Source organism: Quercus suber, unplaced genomic scaffold (genome assembly GCF_002906115.3).
Source record: "Quercus suber isolate HL8 unplaced genomic scaffold, Cork oak 2.0 scaffold_320, whole genome shotgun sequence".
Lineage (NCBI taxonomy): Eukaryota > Viridiplantae > Streptophyta > Magnoliopsida > Fagales > Fagaceae > Quercus > Quercus suber.
In genome coordinates, this window is record NW_027069774.1 from 759660 (window position 1) to 776904 (window position 17245).

The following is a 17245-nucleotide window of genomic DNA, read 5'->3' on the forward strand; positions in this document are numbered from 1 at the left end:
TGGCACTGTCTCCTTCAAAAGTTATCTGTGAGCCCAATGCAGTTAACGCATCTGCGAATCAGTTTTCATTCCTTAGGGCATGTTCTATTTCAAAGGTAGAGAACTTTTCCTCCATTTTCTGGGCCATTGCTCTGTACGGAGTCAAGTTGGGTTCCTTTAGGGAGAAACTTCCTTTGGCCTAGCAGACCACTAGGTTCGAATCACCTAGCACCCTCAAATGTTTGACTTCGATTTCAAGAGCTATAGCTAACCTAGTTAAATAGGCCTCATATTTGGCTGTATTGTTTGAACAGGGGAATTCTAGTTTAAATGACAGTGCCACTACCTTGTCTTCCTCATGATATAAGACTACTCCCACCCCTCCGGACTGGGTAGTAGAAGACCCATCAAATTTCATTATCCATTATTCTCTCCTCTCTTCCGCCATAGCTACTTCTCTTGGGACTTCATCATCCAGCAGGAATTCTTCTTCTCCCAGAAACTGTGCCAACAAATCCGCTATCGCTTGACTTTTCACCGCCCTGAGTATCCCTATTCTCAAGTCGTACTGTGATAACTGTAACAACCATTGGGATAGTCTGCTAGAGAGGATTGGTTGTTACAACAAAACTTTGATGACGTGGGACTTGGTCATTAGCCATACCTCATAAGCTAAGAAGTAATGGCGTAACCTTTGGGAGGCATACACAATAGCCAGGCACGCCTTTCCGCTCTTGGATAGTGAGTTTTCACTTCTTTTAGAGTGCGGCTGATGTAGTATATTGGTTGTTCCATGCTAATTTCATCTTCTTGGGCGATCAGCGCCCCTACGGCGTATAAGCTAGTGGCCAGGTAGAGTAACAATGGCTTTTTGCGGACTGGGGCTTGCATGGTGGGGAGGTTCATCATGATTTGCTGTAGCCTTTTGAAGGCTGCCTGTTGTGCTTCTCCCCAGTCAAAGCTTTCCCCTTTCTTGAGTAGTCTGGCGAAAGCGGAAGTGATCGATGCCAATCCAGGGATAAATCTCCGAATATATGATACTTTTCCTAAGAAACTCTTAAACTCTTTCACCATGGCTAGCGACTTCATAGTTGCTATGGCTGTGGCCTTGGTAGGATCCACATTTATTCCCCTGCTATGGACCAAGAAGCCCAAAAATTTTCTTGAGGACACCCCGAATGCACACTTGAGGGGATTCATTCTCAACTTGAAGGCTCTACACCTCTCAAACACCTGCTTCAACGTGTAGAAGTATTCCTCTCTTTTCTTCGACTTCACCACTATGTCATCCACATAGTCCTCCAATTCCTTATGCATCATGTCATGAAATATGGCTGTCATTGTCCGTTGATAAGTCGCATCCACATTTTTCAATCTGAATGGAATTACTGTATAGTAAAAATTGCCTATGGGTGTTCTGAAGGCAGTTTTCTCCACATTTCTTGGTGCCATCTTGATTTGATTATACCCGCTGAATCCTTCCATGAATAAGAACATAGCACTTCCTGCTGCAGAGTCTATCAACAAGTCCATGTTTGGCAATGGGAACTCATCCTTTGGATAGGCCCTGTTGAGATTTCTGAAGTCCACACAGCACCTTATCTGCCCGTTCTTCTTCTTTACCGGCACTATATTGGATAGCCAGCGCGGGTGTTGGATGGGTTTAATAAATCCTACAGCTAACAATTTCTGCACCTCCTTGACTATTTGCCCTTCTATTTTCATGTGGAATACCCTGGCAGGCTGGGTTATTGGCTTAGCTCCTAGATCAACGTTCAGTGTGTGCACTACTAGCCTTGGGTCAAGTCCTGGCATTTCATTGTAATCCCATGCGAAAACATCCTTGAATTCTTTTAACAATTGTACCAACTCTGACTTTTCCCTTTCCGTCAAACTTGAACTAACTGAAATAGGTCTTGGTTCCTGTGAGTCAGACCCCAGGTTGACCTCCTCCAATTCTTCTTCTGCCATAACCTGAGGGTCCTTTTCTGCCATAGTTTCTTCATGACTTTCTTCACTACTTTTCTCTTCTGAACTATCTTGAATCGCGCAACACACTAGACTCTTGTGCTGCCACTCTTGCTTGGGGCTCGCTTGTGTCTCACTCGTGGGCCCCGCACACCTTCATAACTTGTAAATAATTCTGCCATCAGGACCTTGGATTCTAATGCATTGCGGTGTGTCTTCTATTCCTGCAGCAGGTGCTGTCTTTCTTTTCTTCTTTCGAGCTAACAACTCCCTCAGATCGGGCTCTGGATCACTCTGAATGTCTTCCTACCTAGGTACAAAAGTACCAAGTGGCCTTGCTAATGAACTTTCTCCGGATGGTGCCCATTGGTCATAGAACATAGTCTTCACGAGATGGGCTTTTGCTCACTCAAACGATGACTAGTTTGCCATTATGCGTATCATTTTACCATTTAACCTTCCTTTTACACACTGGCGATAGATGGATGGGACTAATCGGTACTTGTGCAGCCAAAGTCTCCCTAGCAGCACATGGTATAAGACTTCTGTCTTTATCACATGGAATCGAGCCATGGAAGCTATAGGTCCTACTTTTAACCATAGCTGAATGTATCCTGTGGTATACTATCCCCTTCCGCCAAAGCCTATTACCTCCATTGGGTACCCCTGGATTTTTCTTTCCGAAATTCTCGTTGCTTGCAAAGTGCTTAACGGGATGAGATTCACAGTGGCGCCTATGTCCACCAAGGCTCTCTTTATGGGGATTTGATTTATAGATGCTGTTAAGTAAAGTGGCCTCCTGTGATCTGGATATCCCACTTCCATGTCCTCATTGCTGAAGGTGATTTCACTTGATTCTTGTAAGAGGGCCCTGTCCCCTGTACTTTCTGCAGTTAAACACTCTACCCCTGCTCCGAAGGCGAAACTTACCAAAGCCTCTGTGGCTACCTTTTGTTCTCTCATAGCGAACCCCAGTTGGTCAAACAAATTCTTGAACTTGGTACTTTACTGTAAAGTGGTGATAGCCGTGGCAGGCAGAGCTAGGTTCTCCTCTTCATCCCCTCCTGGGTCTGCACAGATTACGACCGCTGCCACATCTTTCCCTTTGTGGTTTGGGAGTGGGTTTCTTTGGAAATCTGACTGGGACAACTCCAGGGTCCCTTCTTTAATCCTGCGGTGCATCAGTCTACGAAGCACCCAACATTCTGCGAAAGGATGTTGTACATAGTTGTGTAAGCAGCAGAAGCATGGGTCCCTTCATTCTTCCTCCGTGGGCTCTTTCAAGACCTGATTGGGTTTAAAGACCCCATCTACTATCCATTTATCCAGCAGCATGTCCAGTTCCCTTGGAGTGCACGGTATGGGTGAGGGAGTATCATATTCCTTCCCCTCTGTCTTTCTTCTTTGCTCGCCAGTAGTCACCGTCATTGCCTGTGGAGCATTTCTTTTGTCAGTGCTTGGCTTCACTGACTGGGCTGTCCTCCTGGCCTTTTGTAACAACTATGCGAACTAAGAGATGTCTAGATTTTCCAAGACTGCTCTGTATTCCCGTATCATGTTAGTCATACACATTTCTACCAAGATCCTTTCCTCACAATGGTCATAGCAGTCAAGCGCTATGTCCCTGAATCTTTTTATGTATTCTATCAAATCTTCGCCGCTCCTTTGCTTGGTTTCTTGCAAGGTTGCAAGCGTTACTGTTTCCTTTCCATGAAAGTACTTAGTACAAAACACATCTACCACGTTGTCCCAAGTCGGGATGGACCCTGGTTTTAGGCCAATGTACCAGGTATACACTCAGTCGCATAGTGATTTAGAAAATTCTTGCAGACACAAGTCCTCATCTGCCACGTAGGGGCCAAGGGTATCTATGAACTTGCTTACGTGGTCAACAGCACTTCCTCTCCTGCCATCGTACTGGGCAAAAGCCCGTGGCTCGTACCTTTCAGGGTATGGCTTGCTAAGCACCTTTAATGGATAAGGGGGTCTGCATGCATAAAACCTTTCTTTAGGCGCTCTAGCCCTCTCCTACTCGAGGAGAGTTGCTACTTCTGCCATGGTGATGAAGCGTTACTCTATATTCTAAGGGACCGGTGTTTCCTCCTTGTTTGTCGTATGATTTGGGACATGCTGGCTTTCCTTTTCTTTTGTCTTGTCTGCCTTTAGCTGATGGATTTCTTCCATCATTTGTTGCTGAGAATGATGTGATGATTGCAACATTTCAGTGAAAGCATTGGTGTTGTCTGCGGGATCCCTTGGCGGTGGCTAGGGACCAGCCCCCATTCCATTAGCGCCTTCTGTTTGGTTAATCTGCTGTTGGCTAGGCGTAGTTGGCCTAGACTCTGCTTGTGATGGCACGACGCTCATGTTTCACGTCGTTCTAGACTTTGGTGGTATTATTTGTGAGGGATCTTGTATTTTGTCCCTAACTTCTTTCCCAACTCCTTAGCGGAGTCGCCAATTGTAAGGAGGTGGGCCTGGATTGGGATATTGGGCAAGTTCCAGCCGCACTAAGCCCGAGTTGTTTCTGGGTGAGGAGTTGGGACCAGCCCAATTGGAGCACACCTTGGCCCGGCTTGTGCGCAATCTACACCGCGTCTGCCAAAGTCTATTTAAGAGCTCACAACAGGCAGAGTCATTGTCAAAAGGTTATGGCAGGCAGACATAATATAAAAAACGTAAAGAAAATACAGTCACTATTTCTGCTGCAATAAATAAGATAAATAACTTAAAAGGCCTCGCTTTTAAATAATAACACTTGAACAAAGGATTAGAGCGAGATTAGTAGAGTAAAAAAGAATGAGTCTGCCACACTAAGTATTGCCGCGAGACTCTAACCAGGGAAGGGAAAACTACTTCCTCAACGCAAGTAACTTCAAAAACGAAATTAATTGCTTTGAGAGGCCAGCCCCAAATGGTATGTGCCCAAGTATAAGTCGTATTTCCCTCCAATAGAGGACAAGGCTATTGAGGGAGAGAGGGGGTTAACCCATTTAGGTGCATACCTGCCGTGAACACTCTATTTTCTTTCTTAGACTTCTTTTCTCTCTATTTTCTTTCTTTAAATTCTTTTCTCTCTGTTTTCTTTTTTCAAATTCTTTTTTTCTCTTGTCTGATAATTTCCCCCCCTTTTTGCACACAGCCATGAGTCCCTAATATAGGGTCTGTCGTGGCCGATTTTATTGTTCTAGCCTCTTCATGGCCCTAGTCTAATATGATAGTCTTTTGCCGACCACTTACCGAGTTAATGGTTCTGACCACCACCATTGACCTGTGACTTTCAGACAACGAAGGTTCCTTCTCTATTTCGTCTAGTGTGTCCCCTCTCTCTCTCAGTCTCTCATGGCATGTACCCAGTGGTTCTTCCCTACCTTTGCCTCTTTTGGGTGGCATGTCATCCCAGCAGGACTGTGCCCACCGAAAGAGTTTAGGCAAGAAACACAAAAATGGGTTTCCGCTCCTCTCCCCACTGCCAGACCGTGCCCTCACCCATGATGTCACCATTTCCCATAGTGGCTGGGTATAGGCTGGTGATGCCTGGGTCGTACGCATGCATTACCTTCTTGATATTTCATTCGTTTGCCGAGGTCTAAGAATGGGTGCGCATATCCTGCCATGCGCTTTTTGGCCTTTTCTGGTGTGGACTGTATCTTCGGCAGGCCAACGTTCATGACTTGTCCTTTTCTTTAGAAGGTAAAGCTCTGTAGGATCAGTTGGGCCTCCCTTTAGTTTAGGTGTTTTGCTTTGTGGCTTGGCATCCCCTGCCATGCCAGATTGTTATTCCTGCCACTCATCTCAATCCTGCCGGGCCCTTTTGGGCCTGCCGTGTGCTTTCCTTCTCAGTAACCCAGTATACTTATTGGGCTCTTTCTTTCATTTCTTACGGGCTCCAATGTCCCCTTTTTGTTGTGGGCATCCCTGGCCCATTTTAGTTCTGTTTCACCCATGGACTTTTTGTTAACTCATTTTGGACTTCCTCAACCCGATTACTCTATACTTTATCCTTTGGGCTCATGGGTTCTCCATTAGCCCGTTACTCTCTTTGTTTTTTATTGCATTGGGCCTGCTGTGGCCCATTCTTTCTTTTCTTCATATTTCCCATGGGTTTGTTTCTTTTCTCTTTTCGGGTTTATTCAAGCTCGTTTGCTTCTTCTGGACCCATCTCATAGACCCGTGAACCATTCGTTCCTGCCATGATTTTTTGTCTGCTGTTTCCTTTGGTCTGCCCGTGATTTTGGGCCCTTTATCTTGCTGGGCTTTGTCGAAAATGAGCCTCAACACTACTAAAGCAATAGCTTCACTGAAAACCAGCAAATACTTAACTAGTTCACTCAAGGGTGCGAGTAATGAAATCTGTCTAAATTATGGTATCAAAACAAAACAGTAATCGCAAGACCCAATAAGGAAAAAAATTGCAAATCAAAATCACATTGCAACATAAACTCCTAACAGTATATTCAAACACAAAAATATGTAATTCAAATCATTAATAATGATTTTCTTGTAATGTATATATGAAATCTCTATAAATTAAAAAAAAAAAAAAAATTGCACTCACCAATAGGGCTTGTAGCTATGGATTAGATGAGGGAAAAACACATAGAGAAAGAGTATAGAGAGGTTTCGAGTTGGACCACAGAGCGAGATGTTGTTGTTGAGACTCAAGACTTGAAAAAGAAGCCGGACCATACGGCTTGGGCCAGATCGGTTTTCGTTTTAAATAATAACCGAAACGACATCAAAGAACAAGCCAAACCAGGGGTGGCAATAGCAAGGTGGCGGCACAGTGATTAGCCACAATGTTAACGAAGATGAAGGAGGGAGAGAGGAACAGAGTGCTTAAGCCACCGTTCATGAGAGAGGGATAGACTATAGAGGAACACGTGGGTTAGGAGATGGAGCTTCTTTTCTTTGTGGACGTCTGAACTTGTGGAGGAAGTGAAGAGGTGAAGGAACATACCTCAAATTTTTTTTTAAATAAATTAAATTTCAAATTTCAAATGTGCATAGACCATACAGCGTTAGCAGATGTTAGGAGAGCAACAATTATTATGCTGAGCTGGTAGACAAGTGATGTAAGTCACTTTAGATTTGGTGGCATGCTCTTATTGGTTAGGACTACATAATAATTTCCCCTTGTGGTGAGCCTATATATGGGTTGGAGTGCTAATTTAGAAAGAGAAAGTCTAGAAATAAATAAAAAAATTGACAACTTTGAATATGAAAAATTGTTAATATTAAATTAAAAAATAATGTTAATAATGAATCCAAATAAAAATAAGTATAATTTTTTTTTTTATGGTTGAGAAGAAGTATAATTTTGTCAAATTCGACTTGAGTGAAAAATATTTTATTTTTATTTTTACTACTCGTTTAGGAATGTTGTTGTCTCCCACCATTAATCTTTTACAAAGTTACTAGCACCGCCTGGTGCTGGTTAAGTGCAGAAAAGACAAAAAAAAAATTTGTCAGAAAAAGTCAAAAAAAATTCTGAATATTACTAAAAAACTGAAAAAATGACATAAATTGTAAAAATTGACAAAAATTGTGTCAGGATAAATAGAAGTGGAAAATAGTTCGATTAGTACTTTGGTTGTTTGGTTGTACTTGTCCACCTTCCATTTCTTTATACGCTCTCTCTCTCTCTCTCTCTTTTTCTCTCTACGTTTTGCAGTGTATCACATCAGGGATAGAGAAAGAGATGTACTGTTTTGTTTGTCTCCAAAGATAAAGAAACTCTAACTTCTCCTTCGTGTCTTTGTAAATCCTCTCTCTCTTCTGCGCACTCTGTGCCTTTGCAATTTTATAACATTTTTTTCTCACAAAAGAAAAAGTTATTAAATTTGTGAAAAGGGCTATAATTTGCTTAAATCTGTTTTTTTTCCCCACATAGGTTTTTGTGATTCATTTACATTGATAAAGTTTCTCTCATGCCACTTCCTTCTTTATTGTTTTTCCCCTGAGTTGAAATAATTGTATTATTTTTTGCAGAATTAACCTATATTTACTATTAAATTGTACTAATGTAATTGTGGTGTGGCTAAATTTTGTGTTTTACAATGTGAATTCAGGTTTTGAAATCTGAACAGACAACTGGGTTTTGCTCGAAATTTGATTTAGTTATTTACTTGACATGGAAACCTGTATGGATTTCATGAATTGTCTTGGCCTGGACATGTCAGTGAAACTTCTGATGCATTTGAAGGACCCATCTGATCTTGCCCGTGTTAGTTCTGTGTCACGGTCTTGGCGAGATTTCGGTGAGCTAAAACATGTTACACGTGTACATTTGTGTTTTCTCAAGTATTATAGTTCATAGACTCATAGATTTCTAAAGCAACAAATGAAAGAGAATGAATTGAAAGTGCCAATGAGCTCTAACTCAACTGCCGCCTCCTCCCTTTGCTGATGCTAGGTCGAGGGTGGGGTCGTGGGTACAAGACCAATTAAAAAAATAATTGAAATTTCAGTTTGTTAACCCTGTTCATATAGCTGTAGTGTCTAATTATATGTTATTATACTTATGATGTGATCCATTGGTTGATATGCCATACTTGTTGCAGTACTTATGTGATGCAGGATAGAGGATTGAATGGGCTCTTACACCAATTTTGATGTAGGATCTTTAAGAACTCAGCACTAAATTGAATTCTTGATGAGATCTTGAAGGGTTCATGAATAGGGTTTGATGTTTAAGGGCTTAGGTGAATAAAAGACTGGATCTTGAATATGTTTGATGGCAGTTTGGTGTTAAACAGTGAATAAAATGAGAACAAAGAAAGAAAAACACTAGGCAATATTTCCTAGGTTTTCCTAAGGAGAAAGTCTAGGGACACAACAAAATGTCACAACAACTAATCCATCACATTTAGGTAGGAGAAGGCAATCACATCCTCAAAGCTTAAAACAAGCTGCTGGAATTTATTAAAATCAAGTTCACTCTCTCTCCTTTATTGAAAATATAAATACTCTTTTATAGGTTATTGTCAATACTACTCCTAAAAGGACAAAGACTCCTAAATTACCTTTTCCTAGACTAGGACTTCTAAATAATAAATACAAAGTACTTAAAGAACTTTTAAACCAAATTGACCAGAAACTTCCTTTCTCTCCTTCCTATTCTAGCTAAGGTGGCTAATTGTATGGAGAAAATACAGAGAGACTTTCTTTGGAGTGGTATTGATGCTCTTAAGGTTCCTCTGGTGGAATGGGCTAAGGTTTGTATGCCGGTGTAGAATGGTGGTTTAGGGGATTCGACGGCTGAGAAGATTTAATTTTGTTTTGTTAGGCAAATGGTTGTGGAGATATGGAACGGAGAGAGATGCCCTTTGGAGGAAGGTCATTAAGGCTAAATATGGGGATGAAGGGGGTGGTTGGTGTACCAAACCGGTGTTAGGGACCTATGGTGTTAGTGTGTGGAAATCCATTAGCAGTGGCTGGCTGGACTTTTCTAAATTTCTTTGATTTGATGTGGGTGATGGTACTAGGATAAAGTTTTGGGAGGATGTATGGTGTAGGGATTGTTCTCTTAAGGAAGCATTTCTGGAATTGTATATTATTAGTCGAGAAAGGGAGTTTTTTTTTTTGTTAGAGGTGATGTGTTTCATTGGGACAATCGGTTCCGTCGTCCACCACAAGATTTGGAGTCAGAATCGTTTGATCTTTTTTGGGTTGTGCTTTATTCCACGAATGTGCAGGGTGTTGGTGATGACAAACTTTGCTAGAAGCCAGCAATGAGAGAGGTTTTGAGGTTCGAGGCTTCTATCACTCTTTATCTCCTTCTTTTGTCATTGATTTTCCTTGGAAAATGGTGTGGCAATCAAAGGTTCCTCCTAGAGTAGCGTTCTTTTCTTGGACTACTGCCTAAGGTAAGATCTTAACTACGGATAATCTTTGGAAGAGGCATATTGCAGTGTTAGAGTGGTGCTTTATGTGTAAAAGGTGTGGGGAATCGGTGGATCATTTTCTTCTTCATTGTCCTATAGCATATGAGTTGTGGTCTATGGTTTTTTGTTTGTTTGGTATACATTGGGTCATGTCGTATAAAGTTAGTGAGGTGTTAGCTTCTTGGTAGGAGGAGTTTGGTAGACATCGAAATATATGCTTATGGAGGTTTGTGCCGCATTGTTTGTTTTGGTGCTTATGGCAGGAGCGGAATGCTAGATGCTTTGAGAATTGTGAACGGTCTATTCTTGACATTAAGTTTTTCTTTTTCCGTACTCTCCTTGAGTGGAGTTTAGTTTTGCCTTCCTATTCTTGTTTTTCTCTCCCTGATCTTATAGATCATTGTAATCTTTGTTTTTGATTTGTGCCACTGTAGTACACTTGCAGTGTACTTGGTTGGTTTTTTAATAAAATTTCTTACTTTACTTATCAAAAAAAAAAAAAATTGACCAGAAACTTCCTAACTTAAAAACCCTAATACTAAGACTCAATAATAACTTACCTATGAATGGTGTCAAGAAAGCGCCACATCAATACTAGATCACAAATCTTGAATCTTTTGGTATTTAATCTTTTTTTTCCTTGAACTCTTTATTGTCCACATCATTGTGGATCTATCAATTTGTTGGTTTGAGAACTCTGAAACTACTGTCTTTAATTACTGGTTCAGAGCTTATGTGATTGAAATTTTGAGGGAAAGATAATTATATAAAACTATTTTTCAAGGGGTTTCAGTACCTGCAAGAACTAAATATACTTATATTTTGAACTTTTTATGTACTGCAGTAATTGCAAATGGCCTTTTTAAGCAGTTGTGCATGAGAATGTTTCCTCAGTTATCTAAAGTTGCTCATGTTATGGAATTGAACAACTGTGGAGCGAAAGAGCCTGCAGAAGTTGGCTCCAGCCATTCAATGGAATGTGAATCTTTGGCAAGGGATCATAGGGTCTATGCTACTTTAGCTCGAGTTTGTACATCACTTTTTGTTCGGGATTGCATTTCAGAGGCAATTAGTGCTTCTAGCACTGATAATTATCCAGCCGAAACTATTGATAATACTCTGCTACCAGCAGATATTATTTCATGGAGAGCATACTGGTCGAGTAAAGGGCAAAGTAATCCTGCGGTGCCTGAGACACTAACATACAAGCTAGTGTCTGAGTTTTGTGTTATTACTGAAATATATATACGCCCATTCAAAGGTATATATCAAAATTTCTGCAAACTATGTGCCCTTCCAGTTTGTCTTGACCTTTTAAACATCATTTAATGATGATGTGATATGTCTATTTGTCCAGCTTACTTTCAGCGTGGTTCACCTATATATTCTGCCAAATCTGTGAGATTTCGAATGGGTCATCCAAAAAGCCCTAATGATTTAGGGAGTCATCTTCTGTGTGACTCATTGCCTTCTGCTGATGAAACTTTCATATGGACCTACACTTCACCAGAATTTCCAATGGCTCAGGTGTGTTCTAGTACTACTTTCTGTATTTTTTTGTTTTTCCTTACTTTTTTTTTTTTGGGGTGTGCGTGGGGTTTCGGGGGATAAAGGGGTGTTCTGGGTTGAGAGAATTGTTAGGGATATGGGGTGTCTATTTAATTACAACCGTTTAGATGCTGAAGTGCAATCTTTTGCAGGCCGTTGCTATGTTAACACCTAGCAAAATTAGCTTCTTGTTTGATTATAGCATAAAAGATATTTTTTATTCTTTTGGTCTGCCTTCCATGCTGCCATAATAGGTTTTCACCCCCAGCCCCACCCCCTCAAAAAAAAAAAAAGAAAAAAAAAATAAAAGAAACTGAAGAACAGAGGAGCAAAGGATTGGAGGAGGTGGAATATGCAAGATATTTTAACCCAATTGGGCAGCTCATTCCTGATCAACTAACCTGTTAAAGTTATTGGGTTTATGTTGGTTGAATGGCCCAAGAGGCCCAGTTATCTTGTAAGCCCATGTAGGGCTAACCCTATCTTCTAGTCTATGTATATACCCTGTCAAGGGTTCACTGTAATAGTCGATTTGATTATGCAATAAAGATTTTGCTGCTAGGGCTTTATCCCATGGATGTAGGATGTCAGGTTGAACCATGTAATTTCTTGTGTTCTTCTCTCTTTTTTACTTCTGCTTCTCTATATTATTTTATTCTCATCTTTAACATTACCTATACCTGAAAACAGCAGCCTATCTAGCTGTCTGTGAAACTCTATTCATTCTTATATATGATGTGAAAATAAATTGAAAAGTTGAAAGTGGGTATGATTTATCTATTATAAGTGCAACTATAGATTCTAGGTCACTTGTCCTCACCCCCTTCATTTCATGAAGAGCCTAGAGCGAATTTTAGAAGCTGGATTTGGCAACAGCCTGAGAACTAGCCATCAAATTGCCTGCCCTCTCAGCAAAAGCTTGGGTAATTAAAATAGTTACAGTTAATTTGATTTTTGCGTATATGTGACGTATTCCCCTCTGCAAAAGCTTCAGCAATGAAAAGGATTCAAAGTCACCCTGATTTTTGCGCATATGTGGAAGAACCCTATCTAGTAAATTAATATGTAGATTATCTAATATATATATATATATATATCTCAAAACACAGATAATGGATTTTATGCACATTTTATGGTAAAGAAAGGTTGATCTTACTATTTGATCAAAAAATAACATTTTCCTCCAGCCATAACCACATTATGATACATTCCATGGTATTTGCCCCCTTATATGAGAAATGCCCTCCCATTCTTATCCTGAAATTTTTTATTTAAAAAAAAAAAATCAAAAAATAACATTGTTCCCGAGCCATAATCACATTATGGATCCTTTCATGGTAAGTGCCTTCTTTTATGAGAAGTGCTCTCCCATTCTTATGCAGAGATTTTTTCTTTTTAATCAAAAGAAAGGCAGCTTTTTTATTAACACAAAAGTGCTTGACCTGATTTGAGCTTCCTACAATCAATCACTAGCTATGAACAGACATAATACATGCCATCCTATACAGAAATGGGGCTGGAGACAGCAATTTCTCAAAAGCTTAGGAATAGTTTTTTTTTTTTTTTTTTTAATTTTTTTTTTTTTATAATGCTGTTTTTGGTTGTGCCATGGAAGAACTCTAGCTGGTGAACTAATATGTAGATTAACTGATATATATATATATATATAGCATAATACAGATAATGGATTTTATGCACACCTTTTTATGGTAAAGAAATGTTGATCTTACTATTTGATCAAAAAATAACATTGTTCTCCAGCCATAACCACATTATGAATCATTCTTTGGTAATTGCCTCCTTGTATGACAAGTGCCATCCCATTCCTATCCACACACACATATATATACACACACAAAAGGCAGATTTTGTATTTTGTATTTTGTATTTTTATTTTATGAAAGATCTTGTATTAATTCAGAAGAGCTTGTACATCTGAAATAATTTATTTGTCCAAAAACACTGGATTTTCCTCTAGCCACGCATCCGTACTTCTCGAAATTTTCAGTTCTACAAAAGAGGACTTGTCTAATATATAAGATAAAAGCAAACTTCTTAAGATTTGTGAGATTACACTCTTTTCTTTTTCTGTTTTTGTGTGGCAGTTTTAATGATAACTTCAGAGGATAAGAAATCATTCATTCATTTTTCTTGTGATTCATTGTCTTCTGTTTTCTTTTAGTTTTTGGCTGAGCTCTATCTGAATGCTATTTTCTCTCTCTTTATCTTATTGTTTGGAAATAGCTGACTTCTTTAGTGACTTTCTCATGAACAGGAAAGTTGCTTGCAGCAGTTTAGGCTTCCAGAACCTGTTCTTTGCATTGGTGGAATTCTGCAGATTGAACTGCTGGGTAGGGTTCAGACACAAGAAAGTGATGGCTTATTCTATATATGGTTTGTGCTGTACACTCCTTTTCATAGTCTTGTTGCATACTCGTCTATAGTTATGCTCTGGAGGCCTTATTAAGTCCAAGAAACTCTAATTTCCTTGATCAACTGGATTAGTATTGCAAGGCCCATAAATTTTTTTTTCCTACATGCTACATATAAATTATAATTTATACCATATACCACTATTTATAGGCTTTCAAGATGATCCACCAATGGAAGCTATTTTCTTACTTAGACATCTAATGGAAAAATACAGAGAGGCTTGTAAAGACCTTCATATGGTTTTAATTGATCTAGGGAAAGTATATGACAAGGTCCCTAAAGAAACTATATGGTGGGTTTTGGGAAAAAAAAAAAAAGGAGTTCCTCTTGAGTACATTAAGTTGATTAAGGATATGTATGACGGAGCTTTGTAATTTGAGAGGCTGATGCTGTTGTTTTCTTTGTATAGCCCCTGTATACTTGGAAGATTTTTTAAAATAATGATTCATTACTTATCCAAAAAAAAAAAAGAGGAAATGTACGACGGAGCTGTAACTAGAATGAGCACACGTAGAGGAATCACAAGATTAAATGCCAAAAGATTAACTTTCCCACAAATGCCAACTCCCCTCTACAAATTGGTCAACAAGAGGTAAAAGGTTACCCCTGGAAAGGGAGGGATAAGAGCAAATCGTATCTTACTGAAGCAGAAGAGGAAAAGGATAGACAATGAGATTAGTATTTTTTTTGTGTCACCAATTTGCTGCTTGATTCACCTCCTCCACTGTGACTTATATTAGGAAATTTTCTAAATCTGTTTTCTTCTGCATGAAGGGATTATCATAGTAATAGTTCATGCTCTTGGAAATTTGATTTGATTTTTTTTTTTTTTTAATTTTTTACTTTCCTTTTGCCACTTTCGTCTTAATAATAGCCTAAAGGTCAGAATGACTAGGGACTAGCTTTTTTGACAAGTAAATCTATTGAAAAAAGCATATAAAGGGAACATTAACCCATGGGATGAGTTTGGGTATACATCAATGACCAGGGACTGGCTTAACTGGCACATGTCTAGGTTCTGTTAGTTTCTGTGGAATATTAGGTTCTGTTAGTTTTTGTGGAATATTAAATTCGTGGAAACCTGGAAGGAAGTGTATCAATGAAATTTGATGCAAGGTTATTCAAATTATTGCCGTATTGTTATGCTATTATATACACAGTACACTGTTTTCATGGTACAACATAATCAATGCATGTAAATCTAGCCTCTCTCGCCCCTCACAGAAGCTTCCTACAAAAGAATGGCCTATAGGGGATTTTTTTTTTTCCCCCAAATTAATGCTCTCCTCTCCTTGTGCTGCAAGTAAGACTAATGACAGAAAGTTGTTGGCAAATTTCAGCATTTCTCATGTTCATGTTGAGGGGCGTTGCTTATCTCCAGCATTTGTTGTAGAAAATATTCAGCCATCCGGGACGTTTGTCTTGAAGAAAGACATGCGGTGCAAGTTTCACACGCAACAAAGTTCACCTGATAACGAGGCCCAAGAAATCTCTGATGATCAATAGCAAAGACGTTTCAGATATATGCGAAACTATTTGCGAAACCCAAATGTAATAGAAAATGAAGGATATGAATCTGGCGAAGAGGAAGATGTAGTAGACATTGAAGAATATGAATCAGGTGAAGAAGAATACGAATCAGGTGAAGAGGAAGATGAAGCATAGGAAGAATATCTTCTCTGAATGTGTTATATGTTATATTAGTTATATCATTGCTCAAAAAAAATATTAGTTATATCCAATCTGTCCCTCCCAACATCTCCCCCTACCCAACCAAAAAAAAAAAGAAAAGTTTTGGAATTAACGTTATGATTGTTTGGAAGTAAAATATTTTTTTAGTGTAAAATGTTTTTATTGTATAATTAAAAAGAGAGATGTTACGTCTATAATAATTTTCTAATATTTTTACAATAAATTATAAGTAATCAGTTGTTATTAGTTTAAATTTGAAATTAAAATTAAGATTATTTTTTTACCTCAATAATAACAACCAATAACAATTTGTCATTTAAAATTTGTTATAAAAATGTTGTAAACATATCATTTCATAATTTAATTTCTCAGTTGAAAATGTTGTAAAAATCATTTTACAGTGTATGTTTCCCAGTAATTTTTTTTTTAAAAAATATCCTAGTTCTCAAAACTCACCAAATGTAAGCGGATTTTTTAGAAAATTAACTACAAAACCCAAACAATATTATTAGTTAGGCAACGTTTCAAACATATTGCATTTCTAACAATTCGACTATAAAAGAGTTGATTTTACTGTTTATATTGCCTTTTTTGTGAGCCACGTAGGAAAGAAGTCGACTTCAGTGGAGTCGACTTCTTTACAAAGAAGTCGACTCCACTGAAGTCGACTTCTATACAAAGAAGTCGACTTCACTGAAGTCGATTTCCCTGTGTAGAAATTCAAAGAACTCACAACCAGAGAAGCGTGTTCTTCGTGCTTCGCCGTACCCGAGCGTGTTCTTCGTGCTTCGCCGTCGATGTTGCTGGGTTCGTCGGGGTCTGGTGAAGAAATCGGCGCCTGGGTTCGTGCTTCGTCGGGGTCTGGTGAAGAAATCGGCGTGTTCTTCGTGCTTTGCCGTCGGTGTTGCTGGGTTCGTCGGGGTCTGGTGAAGAAATCGGCGCCTGGGTTCGTCGGGGTTTGGTGAAATCGGCAGCTGGGTTCGTCGGCGCCTATGTTCACTTGCTCGTCGGTCTTACTCGTCAGTGTTGCTGGGTTCGTTTGCTGGATTCTTCGCCTGGGTTCGTCGGCGCCTGGGTTCTTCGCCTGGAATGCTTCGCCTGGAAGCTAGTTGTGTTGGTGGGTTTTTGGGGAAGTCGACTTCAGTGGAGTCGACTTCTTTGTATAGAAGTCGACTCCACTGAAGTTGACTTCTTTGTGTAGAAGTCAACTCCACTAAAGTCGACTTCTTTTCTACGTCATTCACAAAAAAAGGCAATATAAACAGTAAAATCGACTCTTCTATAGTCGAATTGCTAGAAATGCAATATATTTGAAACGTTGCTTAACTAATAATATTGTTTGGGTTTTGTAGTTATTTTCTAAAAAAACCCAATGTAAGCACAACTGCACAAATAAACCACCACCGACCACCAATGACCACTCAAAATTTCAGATCCAAAGAAAAAAGCCGAAAACCCAGATTCTAAAATCTGACCAAAACTGCTTCAATCACCGTAAACACCAACCTCATCCCAAACACCATCAGCAGATATCCATTATAGCCGCAACCCAAAAAAGAAGAAGAAGAAAACTAAACCCACACCGAAGCAAACGCACAGAACCCAACTGTCAAAGCAGACAACCACCATAACACAACCCAACCTTTGACCCACATCTCTGTGTCTCAAACTTACCCACAGCAAGCCTCCATCGCTGCGGACTTGAGCAGCGATAGCCACCTACACATCTATTTCGCTTT

The 17245-nt window shown here is 39.4% G+C and overlaps 1 protein-coding gene across 3 annotated transcripts; it reads left to right on the forward strand.

Moving 5' to 3' along the window:
- The first annotated feature begins 7522 nt into the window (after positions 1-7522).
- Positions 7523-15618, forward strand: LOC111983124 (F-box protein At4g00755). Of its 3 annotated transcripts, none has more exons than XM_065782909.1 (6): positions 7523-7707; positions 8019-8207; positions 10678-11094; positions 11191-11360; positions 13657-13775; positions 15155-15618. In XM_065782909.1, the coding sequence occupies exons 2-6, from the start codon at positions 8081-8083 to the stop codon at positions 15318-15320; spliced, it is 999 nt and encodes a 332-aa protein (XP_065638981.1). In that variant the 5' UTR covers positions 7523-7707; positions 8019-8080; the 3' UTR covers positions 15321-15618. The 3 variants fall into 3 exon arrangements, with proteins under 3 accessions (XP_065638981.1, XP_065638984.1, XP_065638982.1); XM_065782912.1 differs by having other exon boundaries at positions 13657-13732; positions 15155-15376; XM_065782910.1 differs by lacking the exon at positions 15155-15618 and adding an exon at positions 13965-14622.
- Positions 15619-17245: the final 1627 nt, after the last annotated feature.